The 15,885-nt window shown below is 58.7% G+C and overlaps 1 protein-coding gene and 1 long non-coding RNA gene across 2 annotated transcripts; one reads left to right on the forward strand and one right to left on the reverse strand.

Annotated features, from left to right (window-relative positions):
- Window positions 1-2,254: 2,254 nt before the first annotated feature.
- Window positions 2,255-3,195, reverse strand: LOC133250445 (uncharacterized). The gene is made up of 2 exons (XR_009737329.1): window positions 2,550-3,195; window positions 2,255-2,400 (listed from the first exon to the last, which is right to left on the reverse strand). It is a non-coding gene; the product is annotated as an uncharacterized LOC133250445 (long non-coding RNA).
- A 384-nt stretch (window positions 3,196-3,579) lies between these two features.
- On the forward strand, window positions 3,580-14,307 carry NR2F6 (nuclear receptor subfamily 2 group F member 6). The gene is made up of 4 exons (XM_061421679.1): window positions 3,580-4,195; window positions 7,762-7,856; window positions 11,472-12,056; window positions 13,566-14,307. Exons 1-4 carry the CDS (start codon window positions 3,912-3,914, stop codon window positions 13,838-13,840), a joined length of 1,239 nt encoding a protein of 412 aa, XP_061277663.1. The 5' UTR covers window positions 3,580-3,911; the 3' UTR covers window positions 13,841-14,307.
- The last annotated feature ends 1,578 nt before the right edge of the window (window positions 14,308-15,885 follow it).

Here is a 15,885-nt window from a genome sequence, read left to right on the forward strand (position 1 = left end):
TGTGAAATATTAGCTGGAAGAGCACTGATCCCTGAGTGGAGGGAGGGGGAAGGGGGAATCAGAGGTGGCCTTAGAACTTGCATTCAAAGAATGTGGCGCTAAGGTAAAGGGCTTTAGGGTGGTGAGCAAAGGGAAGAAACTCTGCAAGTGAGAGATCTCAGGGGCGTTATACAGTTGTTGTTGAGGAACTCAGGTTTGCTAACTATGGGCAAAGAAGTACACTGCCCTAGAGCGTCTGGATGGCTCTTGGCCAGTCTGAAAAGTTGCCAGTTTCACCTGCATGAGATGGGAGCTCTGGGAGGTGCCAGTGTCAGATTAATAGCAGGCAAGTGATTAGCATCTTATTTACATAGGCAACGCCCCCTGCCCTTCCAGAGGAGTCTGGCAGAGTTGGGAAAGGGGGTTAGGCTCGACACAGACGCCCCGGATTAGTGGCCAGCTGCCCCCTCCTGGGTGGTAGCTGAAATTCAAGACGCGGGTTAGATAGATTTTCATTCCCAGCCTGGTGGGGGTGAGGTTCGTGGCGGGGGGGGGGGGGGGGTTCCAGGCAGCACCTGTGCAGGTGTGTGCGCGGCGCGGCTGCCTCTCCCGGCAGGGCAAGGCTGACCTGAGGTCGGCGCTAGTCAGCCGCCGAGACTCAACCTGGTCCTCCTCAACCTGGATCCACAGGAGCCTCGGGCCAGCGCTGGGGGCTGGTGACCTTCGAACCATAAGCACAATCTCCGGACCGAGGCAGGCTTTGCAGAAAGCAGGGAAACTCAGGCGGGCAAGGTCGCCCGTAGCCCGGCAGAGGACCCGACTGTACGACCCTCTTGTCCGTTTCCCCGAGTCTCACTAGGTTGCCCGTGGCGGAGGGTCGGGGGTGGGGTGGGGTGGGGCCGGGAGGAAGCAAGGTCACCTGTTGGAAGGTGGGGAAGGAGTTCGCCCCGGCGGTGGGGGCGGGAGCTGAGGTCGCCGTTGGGGGGCGGGGGCAGGTTCCCAGGCCACCGGGAGCCGGGTCTTGCTGTTCCCACGGGTGCCCCGCAGCAGATGGGCCCAGGCCTCTTTGTCCCTGGTCGCGGCCTCTGCAAGGTCAAATGTCACCGCGGGGCCGCGGGCAGGGGTCAGGTGGGCGGGGCCGGACCTCAGCACTACCCCTCGACCCGGGCCTCCAGGGGCTGCGGGGGCTATAGAGCTCCTGGGCGGAGGCGGGGCAGCCCCCCTGAAAGGTTGGATCACCTCGAGGTTCCGCAATCTGTGGCACACCTTCTTCCAATCTGCCCCCGGACCCCTCCCCTAGGCTTGTGTCCCTCAAACTCTAGTTCCCTGTCCCCTCCCTTCTCCGAGCCCCCTCTGACTCCTTGAGCCTTCTTTTCCTTACAAGTCTCTGGCTCTCATCTCTGAGACACCCACCTCCACGTCCGCCCCCATCGAGGATACTAAACAGTTCAGACCAGGGACCTAAGACACCCATCGTCACCCCAAATACCCAGCTAGCGCCTCCCATTCCTGGGCCGCCGAACCAAAGTGTCCTCTCTCTTTAAAAAAAAAAAAAAATTTGGTTGCCCCGGGTCATGGTTGCTGCATGCGTGATCTTTACTTGGGACATCTGAGATCTTAATTCCCTGACCAGGGATCAACCCCATGTCCCCTGCAGTGGAAGCACGGAGCCCTAACCACTGGACTGTCAGGACCTAAAGCGTCCTCTTTAACCATTCAAGTCCAACGCAGGTTATGGGGCAGAGAACTCCACTCTAGTCAGACCCTTGGAAAGTCCTTCCTCATGTCTAACCCTAGTGCTTCTTGCTTTCTGTACTTGCTAAAACGTCGTCCCCCCCCGCCCCCCACCTCATACCCAGCCACACCCTCCCCAGGAGGCCCAGAGGCCCAGGGCTGGGCATCCATTGCCTGGCTTCTCCAGAACCTTGGTATCCTGTTAACTGCAGCAAGATCTCCAAACATCTCCAGCCCTTGTCAGGGAGGATGCCCCTCAGACATCAACTGGAGAGGGGGATGGCTTTTCTCAAGGACCCTTCCTGAGAGAGGAGGGTGTAGGGGCCGGTGGGGGCAGAGGACCTTTCTCTCCTGCCTGCAGCCCTTAGAGGCCCAGCCACGTGTCCGAGTGTCCAGCTTAGCCCAGGGCAGGGCGGGAGATAAGGCCTGGACCTTCAGGACTCCAAGGTGAAAGGTCACTGCAGGAAGGGCTTTTCCAGCCGGTTAAAGGTTAACAGGCTCAGAAGCAAGGCTCAGGTTTCTTTGCCCAGGGCGGCCAGGAGAGCATACAAAGGGTGTTTAATATATGCTGGCTGCCGCTACCCGGGGTCTTGGAGGCAGTGACTTGGAGGCAGAGCAGCAGCTGGGAAACTCTGGGGAGCCTGGAAGAGACATCTGTAGTCCAGTCGGCCCCTGGTCAAGCTCTTTCTGTGAAGCATAGAAAGAAAAGGAAATTAAAGGGGAAAGGGGGCAGGCCGCCGTCAGGGGTGGTGGGCATTCCTGTTGCCTCCAGCCTCGCTGGGCGGGTGGGCGCCCTGCCCCCAGAAGCCTGAAATTCTGGAGAGGGGCCCCCTGACCTCGCGCCCCTGCCGGCCGCAGACCACAACATCCCTTCCCCCCCGGAGATTCCGAACACCAGGTGTTAGCCCAAGCAGAGAAAGGGTGGGGTGGGGGTCGGACGCCGGGACTTTCTGGAAGAGGAAGCAAACACAATCCATCATGCAACTGTGCAAAGAAATGCCCCAGGAGGGGTGTGTGTGGTGTGTGTGGTGTGTGTGTACTGCGTAGGGGCGTGCCCCCCGGTGCAACCGGCCCCCCATTATTGCTTCTGCCGGGAATGCAAGGGGGTGGTGCCGAGGGGCGCCTCGAGGGCGGTTGAGCTACACAACTTCCAAGGCCGGAGGTGGAGGGGAGGGCCTTAGAGAGACATCTTGGCGAGGCTGCGGAAGGGCAGAGGGCAGCAATGGCCCAGGCTCCCGCCGCGGCCCGGCAGGGGTTAAGGCTGGAGCCGGGCGAGGACGGGGGTGGGAGTGGGGTGAGCGAGGGAGGGGAGGGAGGAGGGTCAGGCCTTGCGGCCCCGCGCTCCGCCCTAGCCCCTCCCGCCGGCCGGGGCGCCGGGCGCCGCGCACGGCCACCCATGTCCTTATAAGGGCGGCCGTCGCCGGGGCAACGAGCGCCCGCCCCCAGCCCGCGGCGCGCGCCCCTGCCCCCGCCCCCGCCCCCCGCCCGCCCCGCGAATGGAACGTTGTGTGTCAAACCGGCCGCAGCGCGAGGCCGGCGCGCGGGGTCGGCGGCGAGAGCGAGGCTCGGGCTCAGGCACAGGCCCAGGCCGGGCGGGCGCGGCCGCAGCGGGGGCGGCAGCTCGGGAAGCGCCGGCCCGCGGTCCTGCAGGCCCCGAGCGGCCGCCGGGGGCCCTGGGGGACTCAGGGGGTGAGGTGACCGGCCCCGGCGCACGCTCGCCGCCCCTCCCCCCCGCCGCGGGCGGCCGCGCAACTTGCGGCCAAACTTTCCCCCCGGCCTCCCGCGCTCGGATGGCAGCCCGCTAAGTTGGCCGCAGCCCTTGGCCGAGCGGCGGCCAGGCCGGAGGGCACCCCCTGCGCTGCCTGGGCCGGGCCATGGCCCGAGCTCCCCCGCCGGGGCCCCAGGGCGGCGGGGCGCGAGTCCCCGGGGCCCCCGGCCAGCACCTCTAGCGCGCCCCCCCGGTCCGGGGCCCGGCCCCGCGCACGCGTGGGAAAGTTGACCTGGAACCGGCCCGACCAGTTCCGCCCGGGCGCGCGGACCGGCCGCAGGAAGTTGCTGCAAAACTTTTTTGGGGGGTGCAACCGTGTGACCCCCGCGCACCGGGACCGGATGCGCGCCGGTTAGGGTCCCCCGGGCCGAGAGGGGTGCCCCGAGGGAGAAACGCGGAGGGGGCGCCCCGGCCCCGCTGCCTGGGGGCTATGGCCATGGTGACCGGCGGCTGGGGCGGCCCCGGGGGCGGCGGCGACACGAATGGCGTGGACAAGGCGGGCGGCTACCCGCGCGCGGCGGAGGAAGATTCGGCCTCACCCCCCGGTGCCGCCAGCGACGCTGAGCCAGGCGACGAGGAGCGGCCGGGGCTGCAGGTGGACTGCGTGGTGTGCGGGGACAAGTCGAGCGGCAAGCACTACGGCGTCTTCACCTGCGAGGGCTGCAAGAGCTTCTTCAAGCGGAGCATCCGCCGCAACCTCAGCTACACCTGCCGGTGAGCCCCCTCTCAGCGCACCGCCGCCGGCACCCGGGCCGGGCCTCTGACCTGCTCGGTCACCTTGGGCCTGGCGCTGACCTTCCCTGGTTCTCTACTTCCCGTCAGAGATCGGGGCACAGGTCCCTCGCCCCCTCTCCATCACATTCCTGAGATTGTGTATACAGTCGGCGCTGTATCGGTGCAGGTCCCCCTATCAGGTGGTCCCTGGCGGCTTCCGCCCCAGTTACTCGCTCCTCCTTCCTCCCTTCCTTTTCTCCGGAGAGGGGTCAGCTCTGCGCTGTGAGGGGTTGGGGTGCTGTCAGGGGTGGGTCCCTAATCCCAGGGCATCCCTTCCCTTGGGAATCTCGGCGCGCCGGGGACCGGGTGGGGATCGAACGTGGAACTTGGACTGTGGAGCTCACAGCGTCCGGGGGCCATTGTCTGCGGCCGCGCGGATCGATACGGCGCGCCCTTGGGGTCAAATATCACTTCCAAAGTCGCCCTGACTACTGAGGCGGCGGCTGGAGCGAAACTAGGTGGCAGAGGGCGGCTTCCTTCGCATGGGGCGGGGGGAGAGGGACACTTCTGCTGTGGGGGTTGGGCCTGCCCGTCAGGGGGAACCCCCATGGGCGCTCTCTGGGCCCTGGGTCACCGGAAACTGCTGCGAGAGAGGTCCGAGGTGGCGGCTGGATTTGACCGTATCTTGGCTCCTTCAGCCCCGCAACCCCCTCTACACGCCCCCAGCTAGGAGTAGGTGCAGAATTGGGATCCTGGAAAATCCCTGAAACTTTTGTCGGTTCTGAGACTGGGTGGGGATGAATGTTTCCAAGAAGCAGCCCTAGGCTGTCCTAGGTTGGAGTCCCCACTGGCCGGGTGTGACCTGGCTAGCTTTTCTGGTTCCCGACGGGGCATTACGTCTAGGGGAGAAGCTGCTGGCACTGGGTGTCCGGTCCAGGACCCCGCCTTTCACATCACTTTTTGCTGAGTCCCCTTTTCCTCCATTGACAAACCCCTACTCTGCATCCTCCAGGAACATGCTTGGTCTCTGGAGAGCCCGTTTGGAGGGTCCCATTTTCCACATGGGCAAAACTAAGACCCAGAAAGCTCTTGGCACCTGCCCTGGGTCACCCAGGGAGAGACCTGCCCACTTGGGGCTTAGCAAGAGAACTGTGGGGTTGGGAAGGTGGGGAGCCAGGCAAGTCTGGGTCAGGACCTCCCCAGGGGGAGCTGCTGTTGGAGGGCTTGTTGGCAGGGCTACTGGGTGGGGCCCTGGGTACCTGAAGCAGGAATTTGGCCCCAGATCTGGCCTGTTGGGGGCGGCTCTGTATGGCGCGGAGCTGGCTTACTCCCTCCTCCAATGCTAACTGGGCCACCAGACTTTGGCCTCATTCTTGTTGCTGGAATAACTGTGTGCTCTCTGGCCGGGTCTTTAGGGAGGGCAGGGGAGGGGCTCAGGTGGTTTGGGGGTCCCAGAGGCTTCCTTAGAGTGGGAGCACCAAGGCCAGGGAGAGGGACCTGGTTCGGCACTGGCACGTTCTTGAGAAGGTCTGTGTTGTGTAACCGGGAGAAGTTACTGCTTCTCTCTGAGCCTCAGGTTGAATCAACAAAGACCCCTCGGGGCCTGACGTGGGTGGTTTGATGCCAGTACCCTAGAAAAGACCCCAGTTCCAAGCCCAGCCTTCTCCCAGTTTGAGGGAGATACAGTGAGACACAGGTGTCCCAGTATGTGGTGTCTGGGTTGGGCTAAAGGGAGGGATGGTCTGGGGTCCCAGGAGGAACAAGGAGCTCTGCCTGAGGGTCAGAGAGGAAGGCCACAGGAGGTGGACCTTGAAACATGAGGGGTTTAGCAGGTAGAAGCGAAGGGCACTCCTGCAGAGAGTGTGGCTCCAGCAAACACTCAGTGGCAGGATTGGGGATCAGTGATGTAATGTGAGACCACCCAGGCATGGGAGAAGTTAGAGCGAAGTGGGTCAGAAATTCTGGAGTGAAAGTAATGGGGAACCATGGAAGAAGGTGTGTAAGCAAGAGGGCAATGATCAAATGGGACTGAAAGCCAGAAGCCCAGGGAGAAGGCAGAGTTGGACTGTGGGGTCTGGCAAAGCATGTGCTGTTTAGGTGGGATAACAGGTAGAACTTACTGTTTTCCCATCTGGAGGGGCAGAAGATCTCTCCTGACTCTACAACTGGGGAAGTTGAGGCAGAAGGTTCAGGGCCTCCCCTGAAGTCTCCGGGACCCGAGCCAGGCCCCTGCCTGCCTGCCCCAAGCCTGGCTGTTTCCACCCGGCTGCCCAGGACCCTCCCACTGCCTGCCTGCTGGGCTTTGTTCTGGTTCTGCCTGAGCTCCCTTTGCCCTAGTAGGGCCTCTTCCTGGGGGCTCGGAGGCTGGTGCTGCAGGACACAGAGGCCCTCTGGAGCTTCACCTCTTCAAAATTGGCCACTGGGACTCCCAGGTGGGGCCTGAGTCTTGACACCCCCCCAACCTGCACTCCCAATTTTCTCCAGAATGAGTGCATCCCATATAGAATTGGCCTCTGGCCTCCCAATTCCAGATGAGGAAACCAAGGCTCAGTGGAGGAGTGGCTGCCCAAGGGTCAGGCCTTAGGTGTCCGCAGCTAAGATGTGTTTGACTTTTTAACTTCATTAAGTATTTGTCTTACCTTGTGACTAGCTCTGAGTACCCGATTGGTGCCCAGCTGGGACTCCAGCCCTTGGTTTAGGCCTCAAAAGGCTCAGAGGAGAGAGAGATGGAGGGAACATAGAACAGGGGCCAAGGGAAAAAGGGCGCTGGGGACATTGGAAGAACAAAGGCCTGAACCTTTCAACTTGTGACTGACCTTGGACGGAACTCGTTGCTTCAGAGGGCGGGGCCATGTGTCCTGTCCCTGGAAAAGGCACCAGCAATCCCCGAGGACCCCCTGGAGGAAGTTTCTTGGGCTCAGTTAGGTGTTGGATGGTCTTTCTAGAGAAGGGTTTGACATCTTGGAGGGGTACAGGAGTTCATTCATTCATTCCTTCGTTTGTTCTTACATTGATGGTGGCCTCGTGCCAGGCAGTAATGTTGGGGCCCCATGGTGCTGTGACCCCAAAGAGGACTGGCCTGGGTTCTCATCTCTTAGTCAACTCACAAAGTCTTGCTTGGTGACCATGTTCCTTCTCTGCTCTCACAGTGCCCTGGGACAAAGACCCTGTCCCCTGGCCTGACAAGGACCAAGTAAAATGTAACTGGAAAACTTTTGGGTGTCATTGTCATTCTGCCAGGAACTGCCTCTGGTCACCTGGGGAACTTGTATTCATCCTTCAAAACCCAGTTCCAACATAACCCTCCCTGGCATGCTAATCCACTTTGCCACAGACTGATCTTCATCTGTCTCCACTCCCCCAGATTGTCCTTTCCTCTTTGCACACCTGCAGGCTTAACCTTTGTGCCACTTTGGGGTCATCTGCCCAGCCCAGGTTGTTGGTAGGGATGGGGGTTGGTCCTGATGGTTCCCAGGTGCAACCTTCTAAGACGTCTCACAAAGTGGCTCCCAGGCCAGAATGTAGGTGTCATGGTGACTCCCTTGGTGACCTCTGCATGCCCACAGGTCTAACCGTGACTGCCAGATCGACCAGCATCACCGGAACCAGTGCCAATACTGCCGCCTCAAGAAGTGCTTCCGGGTGGGCATGAGGAAGGAAGGTGAGTACTCGCTGGGGTGGGGTGGGCAGAGGGTGAACAAGCAGCCTGCCCTTTGCTCCCTCTCTTGGGGTCTGGGAGCCATGGAGGGTGGGGTCTGGCGCCTGCTAACCTCGTTACCACCGATCCTGAGATCCCGTGGGCCTGGATCTGGCCCTGGGCTGGAGGAATCCAATTATCTGTGGCTGCCTGGTGGCTGAGGCAGAACTGGGCTGCAAGGGGCTCCCCGACTTTGGCCCATGTTAGAACCTTTCTCCCCACCACCTCTCCCAACCCGGCCTAAGGAACAGGGAACCTGAAGTTAACCCCGGTAACCCTCTGCCCTCTATCCTGGCCACCACTTTCTGAACAATGATGTACTTTTTTTTTTGATTTGCTTTCCCTCCACCCTCTGCCTTGTGTTTGCCCAAGGCAGGAACTCACCCGACTAAGGCAAAGGGCAGCTCACCCTTCCGCCTGACCGGGGATGCTGGGAGCCAGAGGGAGGCCCAGCCTCTTGTCCTTGCCCTGGGGACTTGGGTGGATCTGTGCAGGGCAGCTAGGTCTAGAACTCCACCGATCACTCTTAGAATTCAGGTGGAACCTATAGACTTCTGCACGAAGCACTGGGCTAGGGAGCAGAATCCGGCCCACTTCAATGTCGGCTCCAAGGCTGGACTTCGTGTCTCTGCCTGGACTCTTATCAGCCAGGCTGGCAGTTCTTCTCTGTGTCTAAAAGCTGAGTCTCTCCTGCTTTATTGTTGGTTTCTTCTCTGCTGAGTCTCTGTGAAAGAAGCTGGGAACAGCTGCCCAGAATCTTTCTCTTAAGATCATCTGATCACTCTCTTTGGTCATGTGAAGTTGGGGGTGACTGTCCATACCCCCACCCCCGCAACCTGGATTTTGTCTCCACTTGTGAATTTGACCTAAAATCCACATCAAATCCAGGCTTCAGATCTTCAGAGTCTCGAGGTGGAAATAATAAATCTCAGATCATGACCCGAACACAGCCCTCTCTTGGCCTTTGCACAGGTGGCTCCCTCTGTCTGGAACACCTCTCCCAGACACCTACATGGCTTCCTCTCTCACCTTCTTTTAAGATTTGCTGAAACACACCTCCTCCGAGAAGCCCTCCTGATTACCCTTTGCAACCCCTTTATTCGGGCCATCTATCTTGCTTTATAATTTGCTTGCTCCTCCATCAGAATGTCTGCTCCTCAAGGTCAGAAACTTTTGTCTGTCTTGTTTTCTGACACATCCCCAGAGCCTACACCAGGTTCTAAAACATAGAAGGTGCTTAATGTTTCTTGGCTTGAGTTACTATCCATTTAGCTCTTACTATGAGACCCTGGTTCGATTCCTGGGTTGGGAATATCTACTGGAGAAGGGATAGGCTACCCACTCTAGTATTCTTAGGCTTCCCTTGTGGCTTAGCTGGTAGAGAATCCACCTGCAATGTGGGAGACCTGGGTTCAATCCCTGAGTTGGGAAGATCCCCTGGAGAAGGGAAAGGCTACCCACTCCAGTGTTCTGGCCTGGAGAAGTCATGGACTGTGTAGTCCATGGGGTCCCAAAGAGTCGGACACGATTGAGTGACTTTCATTTTCATGTTCCAAAAGCTACTCCAAGCCGGTTAGATACATTCTCATTTAATTCAGTGATTGGTGTTATCATCGTCATGATTATCAACTGCATACTTTTATGGGTGGGGAAAGAGTACAGAGAGCAATCTAATTGTGGTTGGGATTTGAACCCACACAGTCTGGGCTTAATGGGGAGGAAGAGCTGGGAAGGGGTTCTCAGGAAGCAGGAACAGCAAATGCAAAGACCCTGAGGTGGCCGGGTGATGGATGAATGATGGCAGTGGGCTTTAGAACCAAGTGAGCCAGAGGTTAATTGGGATTCATTGTTGGAGAAGGCAATGGCACCCCACTCCAGTACTGTTGCCTGGAAAATCCCATGGACGGAGGAGCCTGGTAGGCTGCGGTCCATGGGGTCGCTAAGAGTCTGACACGACTGAGCGACTTCACTTTCACTTTTCACTTTCATGCATTGGAGAAGGAAATGGCAACCCACTCCAATGTTCTTGCCTGGAGAATCCCAGGGATGGGGGAGCCTGGTGGGATGACGTCTATGGAGTCACACAGAGTCGGACACGACTGAAGCGACTTAGCAGTTGGCCCTCAACCCAGCTACACCCATTTGACAGACAGAGGCTCCTGGGACTTCAAATCACATGGGATAAGGCTTGAACGCTGCTTCCCTGATCAGCTCTGCTAGCCCTCAGCTCCCACTTGGGTCCCTCTCCCGCTCTGCTCCATGGTGGGTTGACCAGAAGTTCATGGAGGTGATGAGACTTGGGCATGTCACCTCATTAAAGCTTATTAATTAGTCTCTGCTGGGCATCCAGCCCAGTCAGCCCCTCCACCCTGCCCACTGTGGCATGGGCCAGGCTGGCATGCAGCCACCCTTCCTCCTTGCACCTCAGCTTTCCTCTTGTCACCTACGTGATCCCTGGGGGCACTGGCCAAGGCCAGCACTTGGTCCTTCCCCATCACAGGCAAAGCTACTGATGGAATCTCAGGTTTACTGAGCACCTGCTACTGACCGGGTTCAATCCCTGGGTCAGGATCCCCTGAAGAAGGGAATGGCTACCCGCTCCAGGGTTCTTGGATGGAGAATCCCATGGACAGAGGAGCCTTACGGCCTATAGTCCGTGGGATCGCAAGGAGTCGGACACGACTGAGCAACAAACACTACTTTTTGCTAACAGCGACTTTTTGCTACTGACCAGGATTTCATTCTTAACATTGAGGTCACTGCAGAGGCCCAGGCAGATGAGACCTGCTCTAGGGGGCCATGACCTGGAGGGTGGGGCTGGGAGGTGGAGAAATATCCTACTTCCATAGGAGAGATCAGTGCCAGCTCCTACTGATCACTTGTTTGAGGGGTAGGCTGGCTATGTGCCCATGTCCTAGGAAGGTGCTTGCCCCCCCTAGACCCATTATCAGCTCTTAGACTCCTATGATTGACAGATGAGGACATGATTGATAGGTCTGGCTTCCCTGGCTGCAGAGGGGAGCTCACACAGTCCAGAAGAGGGGGAGGCGGGTATGTGAATTAGCCCTCACCCAGTGGTCCTATTTCCACCTGAGATGCCCCCCCCAACCCCGCACTTCCTTCTCTGAAAGAAGTAGCCTGATGGTGGCTGGACATGACCTCAGGGCACAAGGGTGGAGCAAGGTGGGGCCTGCAAGACCTTGGCCTCTGTCCTCCCAACAAGCATTGTGCCCATGAGGTAGGGATTGGGGGTTCAGGGAAAGGCTGAGTTGGGGTCTTGGAGGGGAGGGAATGAGTAACCCTCTGATAATTTTATCTCCAACCTTTCTTCCTCCCTATTTGCCCCACCCCATGACTCGGGGTACCCACTTTCCCCCTACTTCCTCCCCGCCTTCCTCACACCCCACGCTCCCCTCTCTGGTTTCCCGTGTCCTCACTCCCCATCTTCTGATTCTTGCCCCGCTCCCTGTCCCCACTCCCCTCCTCCCTCTCCTGTACCTTCCGCATTTCTTGCGGGCTGGCAATCTCCCTCCCCCTTCTCCTCCTCCCCACCCCCTCATCTCTATCTCCCCTTCACAGCGGTGCAGCGCGGCCGAATTCCGCACTCGCTACCGGGCACTGTGGCAGCCTCCTCGGGCAGCCCTCCTGGCTCTGCGCTGGCCGTGGCCGGCGGAGACCTCTTCCCGGGGCAGCCGGTGTCGGAGCTGATCGCGCAGCTGCTGCGTGCCGAGCCCTATCCCGCGGCGGCCGGGCGCTTCGGTGCAGGAGCCGCGGGCGCTTTCGGAGCCGGGAGCGGCGCGGCGGGCGCGGTGCTGGGCATCGACAATGTGTGTGAGCTGGCGGCGCGGCTGCTCTTCAGCACCGTGGAGTGGGCGCGCCACGCGCCCTTCTTCCCCGAGCTGCCGGTGGCCGACCAGGTGGCGCTGCTGCGCCTCAGCTGGAGCGAGCTCTTCGTGCTGAACGCGGCGCAGGCAGCGCTGCCCCTGCACACGGCGCCGCTGCTGGCCGCCGCCGGCCTGCATGCCGCGCCCATGGCCGCCGAGCGTGCCGTGGCCTTCATGGACCAGGTGCGCGCCTTCCAGGAACAGGTGGACAAACTGGGCCGTTTGCAGGTTGACTCCGCGGAGTATGGCTGCCTCAAGGCCATCGCGCTCTTCACACCTGGTGAGACGCCCTGGAATGGGGGGGCTCTGGCCTGGGGAGGGGCTGGGTGGCGGAGGGGAGAGACCTAGCTCCTGACCTTGACCCCCTTAGTCCTCCACTTCCGGATCTACAGCTAGCCAGACTTGCGTCCCTGCATGCGCCTTTAGCGCTGTTGGGGGACAGTGGAGGAAGCGATGCAGGCGGTCTGACACCGTCTGTGATGGCCCCACTCCCTGACCCCAGGCCTTCATAAGAACTTTGATCCCCCACGGCTCCATGTCTTAAGGCCCCACAGCCTCCCCCCTTGATTCTCAGGCTCCCTGAGACCCCCCCCACCTTCACCCCCTCATCAAGGTGTTCATCGTGCTCAGTGGGCACTGACGTGCTCAGTGGGCACTGACGGCAGAATGACAGGTGGGGGGCCGCGGGAGGGGAGGTCTGCCCACTTGGCTCTGTCCGTCACTTACTGATTTCCGTTCTCCCTGAACTCTGTGACCCTCATCTGCCAAATCAGGATGCTCCTCTTGTTACTGACCACTTAATGGAGGACTGCCTTCCACTTACGAAAGGCAGGGGTTCTCTGACACCTGGTTCTGGGGTCTCCTGGGCCCTTCGCTCCCTGATTCCTAGGACCCTAGACCACTGACCCAGGGCTCCCAACCTGCCCCCCCACCCCCGGAAGGCCTTCAGGGGCCACCCACAGCAGAGCTGGATCGGGTAGGGTGTGTGGCTTGAAGCCCCTCCCACCTAGGGGCGGAGGCATCTTAGTTCCTTCCTAGTCTTCAGTAACCGCCAAAGCCCTGCTTTATTGTGGTGGGAGTGGTGGCATAGCAGACTCTGCATTTTGCAAGGAGGTCCCACTAGGTGTCTCCTGGAACTAAGGATGCGGAGCCAGACCCAGGCTACTCTGGGAGGTGGCTTTTATCCAATAATACGGCTTTGCCCCTCTTTACTTACCCAGGACATTTTCTCTGCCCTGACATTCATAGGGCTCTCACCTGTCACCTTCACTCACAAGGGAGGTCTGTTTAGTATGTCTGAATACCCTCTCTAGGCTTTGCTTTTCTTCCCAAGTCCCCTTGCCAGCCCCCTCTTCCCCTTGAGCTTTTTGTTTGGGGTGTTTTCAGCCTCACCTCCTGGCATGCAGAATTTCCCTAACCAGAGACTGAAGGCAGCCCCTGCAGTGGAAGTGCAGTCTTAACCACTAGACCACCAGGGAATTCCTTCCTCCTCAAGCTTGATTAGAACCTGTCTCCCTGTTAAATGCCTTAGTCAGGGCCCTTCCACCCTTGAGACATCACGACCTGCACTCCGTGTCATCATCCTCAGATGAGGCCACCTTAATATCTCTTGGGGACCAACAGTGCCTTAGATATTAGACACCCCATTTGTGCGCTGGGTCCTGTCTCCCCTCCCTTGAGTGCCCTCCTCTGTACCAACAGCCCTGAGTGGTGTCCCCTAGCCCCGGTCAGCCCTGGGGTCCTGTGTCCTCCTGCCACTTCTTCTTCTGACCTTGCCCTTGTCCCTTAGATGCCTGCGGCCTCTCAGACCCAGCGCATGTGGAGAGCCTGCAGGAGAAGGCGCAGGTGGCCCTCACCGAGTATGTGCGGGCCCAGTACCCATCGCAGCCCCAGCGCTTTGGGCGCCTGCTGCTGCGGCTCCCTGCCTTGCGTGCCGTCCCGGCCTCCCTCATCTCCCAGCTGTTCTTCATGCGCCTGGTGGGCAAGACGCCCATCGAGACGCTGATCCGAGACATGCTGCTGTCAGGAAGTACCTTCAACTGGCCCTACGGCTCAGGCCAGTGACCAGACAGGGCCAGGTCTGCAGACCTCAAGGGACACGGATGCTCAGGCCTCCGGGGCGGGGGAGGGTGCTCCCCCGGACAGAGGACCCTGGCTTCCCTCCTCAGACTCCTATTTTTTAAAGACTGTGAAATGTTTGTCTTTTCTGTTTTCTAAATGATCATGAAACCAAAAAGAGACTGATTTGTCTAGACTCCAGTCAAGTCTTCCCCAGAAACCCTGATGAAAATGAGGGGTGAGACAGAGGGTCCAATCCCAGGACAGCCTTGTCCCTTGGTACCCCAAGAATAAACTCGTGGGGGTGTGGCTTCTCTGGTGTGATGGGCAAAGTCCTGGCGTCTGGACTGGAGGGGCAGCTGCAGCCAGGCAGGGGTGATGAGTGCCAGACTGATCCTCTGGACACGTAATCCATGTTGGACACTACATGATGGATGAATCACGGCCAATAATAAAGAAGTTTCCTACCTGCACAGTCTCCATCATCTTAGTCGGGGGAGGGGTGACACAGAAGGCACCCTACCATGGGGACCCACTCCCAGCCCAGCTGGAACACCTACAACCTAACAGCCCTACTTGCTGGTTTTTTAAAATGTGTTTGTGTGGGATAGTTTTGTGTGGAAACAGGCTGGAAGGGGAGGCCAGAGGTCAGCCAATGAGTTTGTAGGAGTTGGGCTGAGCAGATGAATTTAGATTCTGGCCTATGAAAGTGAGCCTCATACATTCACACAAACCCTGGACTAAGTACTTTATTGTTCTTCCTTTTTTAGCTGCACCACACGGCTTATGAGATGTTAGTTCCCCGACCATGCCAAGGCCTAACCCACCGGACTGGCAGGGAAGTCCCTTTGTTTTCTTTGGTCAACCCTTAATCATGGTGTCTGGGCCCCAGTGTCCTTGGGAGAAATGTTTGGGGCGAGTTCTGTCCCTTGATCTCAGCCCAGATAGAGCCCTCCATTTCGCTGGCCACAGCGACTGGTTTAGGGAGGGCATGTGGCCCAGAGCTGGCCAGTGAGATTCAATGGCAGGATGGAAATTAGGATAAAGCAGAGCCAAAAAGGAGACCAATTTCACAGGATACTTTTGGAGCCCCTGGATCAAGCCACATCTGAAACCCTTGGGCATTTCAGTTCCATGAGCCCAGACTTCCCCTTCTGTGCCTGAGCCAGTTTAAATTTTTTTTGTTACACGTAATTAAAAAACTTTTAGAAATTGGCATTTAGAAGATGGAGACCTCTAAGGTCAGACCTTGAAATGTGGACTTAATTGAGGTGATATGGGGTGATGCAGGGCACCAGGGGGCGTGCCAGCCTGGCCTCAGAAGGTTGTGGCCCAGTTCTGTAGTAGGAAAGGCATCTGTGGAATTTATGCCAGGACTGTGGCTCTAGGGGATGGGTAGAAAGGGCCCAGATGGTGGTGTGGGTGGCACCTTTTGGCCCTGACTGAAGGCTTGTCAAGTGAAGACAAATTTATCAATCATGGTCCTTTGAAAACAGGGAAGAACCGGGGTCTCACCCTGTAGGTTGGGCTAGGGCTTAGCCATAAAGCAGCCTCAGCCCTCCAGAATGTTCCCCATTGGAACCCTCATCTCCCCCATGTCCATCTCGGGACATCTGGGAAGACGGAAACAAATGAGTGAAGGTCTCTTGGGTGTGCCCTGTCCCCAGAAGGGGACTGAGGTTGGAATGGGATGAAGCTCTCCCACTGGCAGCTGGGCTGGTTTCTGCCCTGGGTGGGTGTTTTCTGAGAGGTCCTGTGCACAAGTGAATGTCCACTCCAGCCGGCTGGACAGCAATGCACTGTTTCTCAGATTCACAGGACGTCTGTGGACTGACCAAGACCATGGTGTCTGTCCTGCTTCCAGTTGGTCAGAGACTTGGATGCTTGTCCAGGCCTGATTGCTGAGCTTCTACAAAACCCAAACCTCTGTTGCTGGAAGAAGACATCTTGAGCCTCTCTGGTTGTCAGGACACCTGTTGGGGTCCAGCCCCCTCTCCTTGCTCTATCACAGTGGGCTCTCTTTCTGAGGACATGTGTTCTTGAGGACCGAT

Source organism: Bos javanicus, chromosome 7 (assembly GCF_032452875.1).
Source record: "Bos javanicus breed banteng chromosome 7, ARS-OSU_banteng_1.0, whole genome shotgun sequence".
Lineage (NCBI taxonomy): Eukaryota > Metazoa > Chordata > Mammalia > Artiodactyla > Bovidae > Bos > Bos javanicus.

Bases quoted from the DNA above. Each gene is read 5' to 3' on its own strand.
- NR2F6 (XM_061421679.1), top strand. From the start codon at position 3,912: ATGGCCATGGTGACCGGCGGCTGGGGCGGCCCCGGGGGCGGCGGCGAC. The intron at 4,196-7,761 runs GTGAGCCCCCTC...GCATGCCCACAG, and splicing joins AACCTCAGCTACACCTGCCG to GTCTAACCGTGACTGCCAGA. The intron at 12,057-13,565 runs GTGAGACGCCCT...CTTGTCCCTTAG, and splicing joins CATCGCGCTCTTCACACCTG to ATGCCTGCGGCCTCTCAGAC.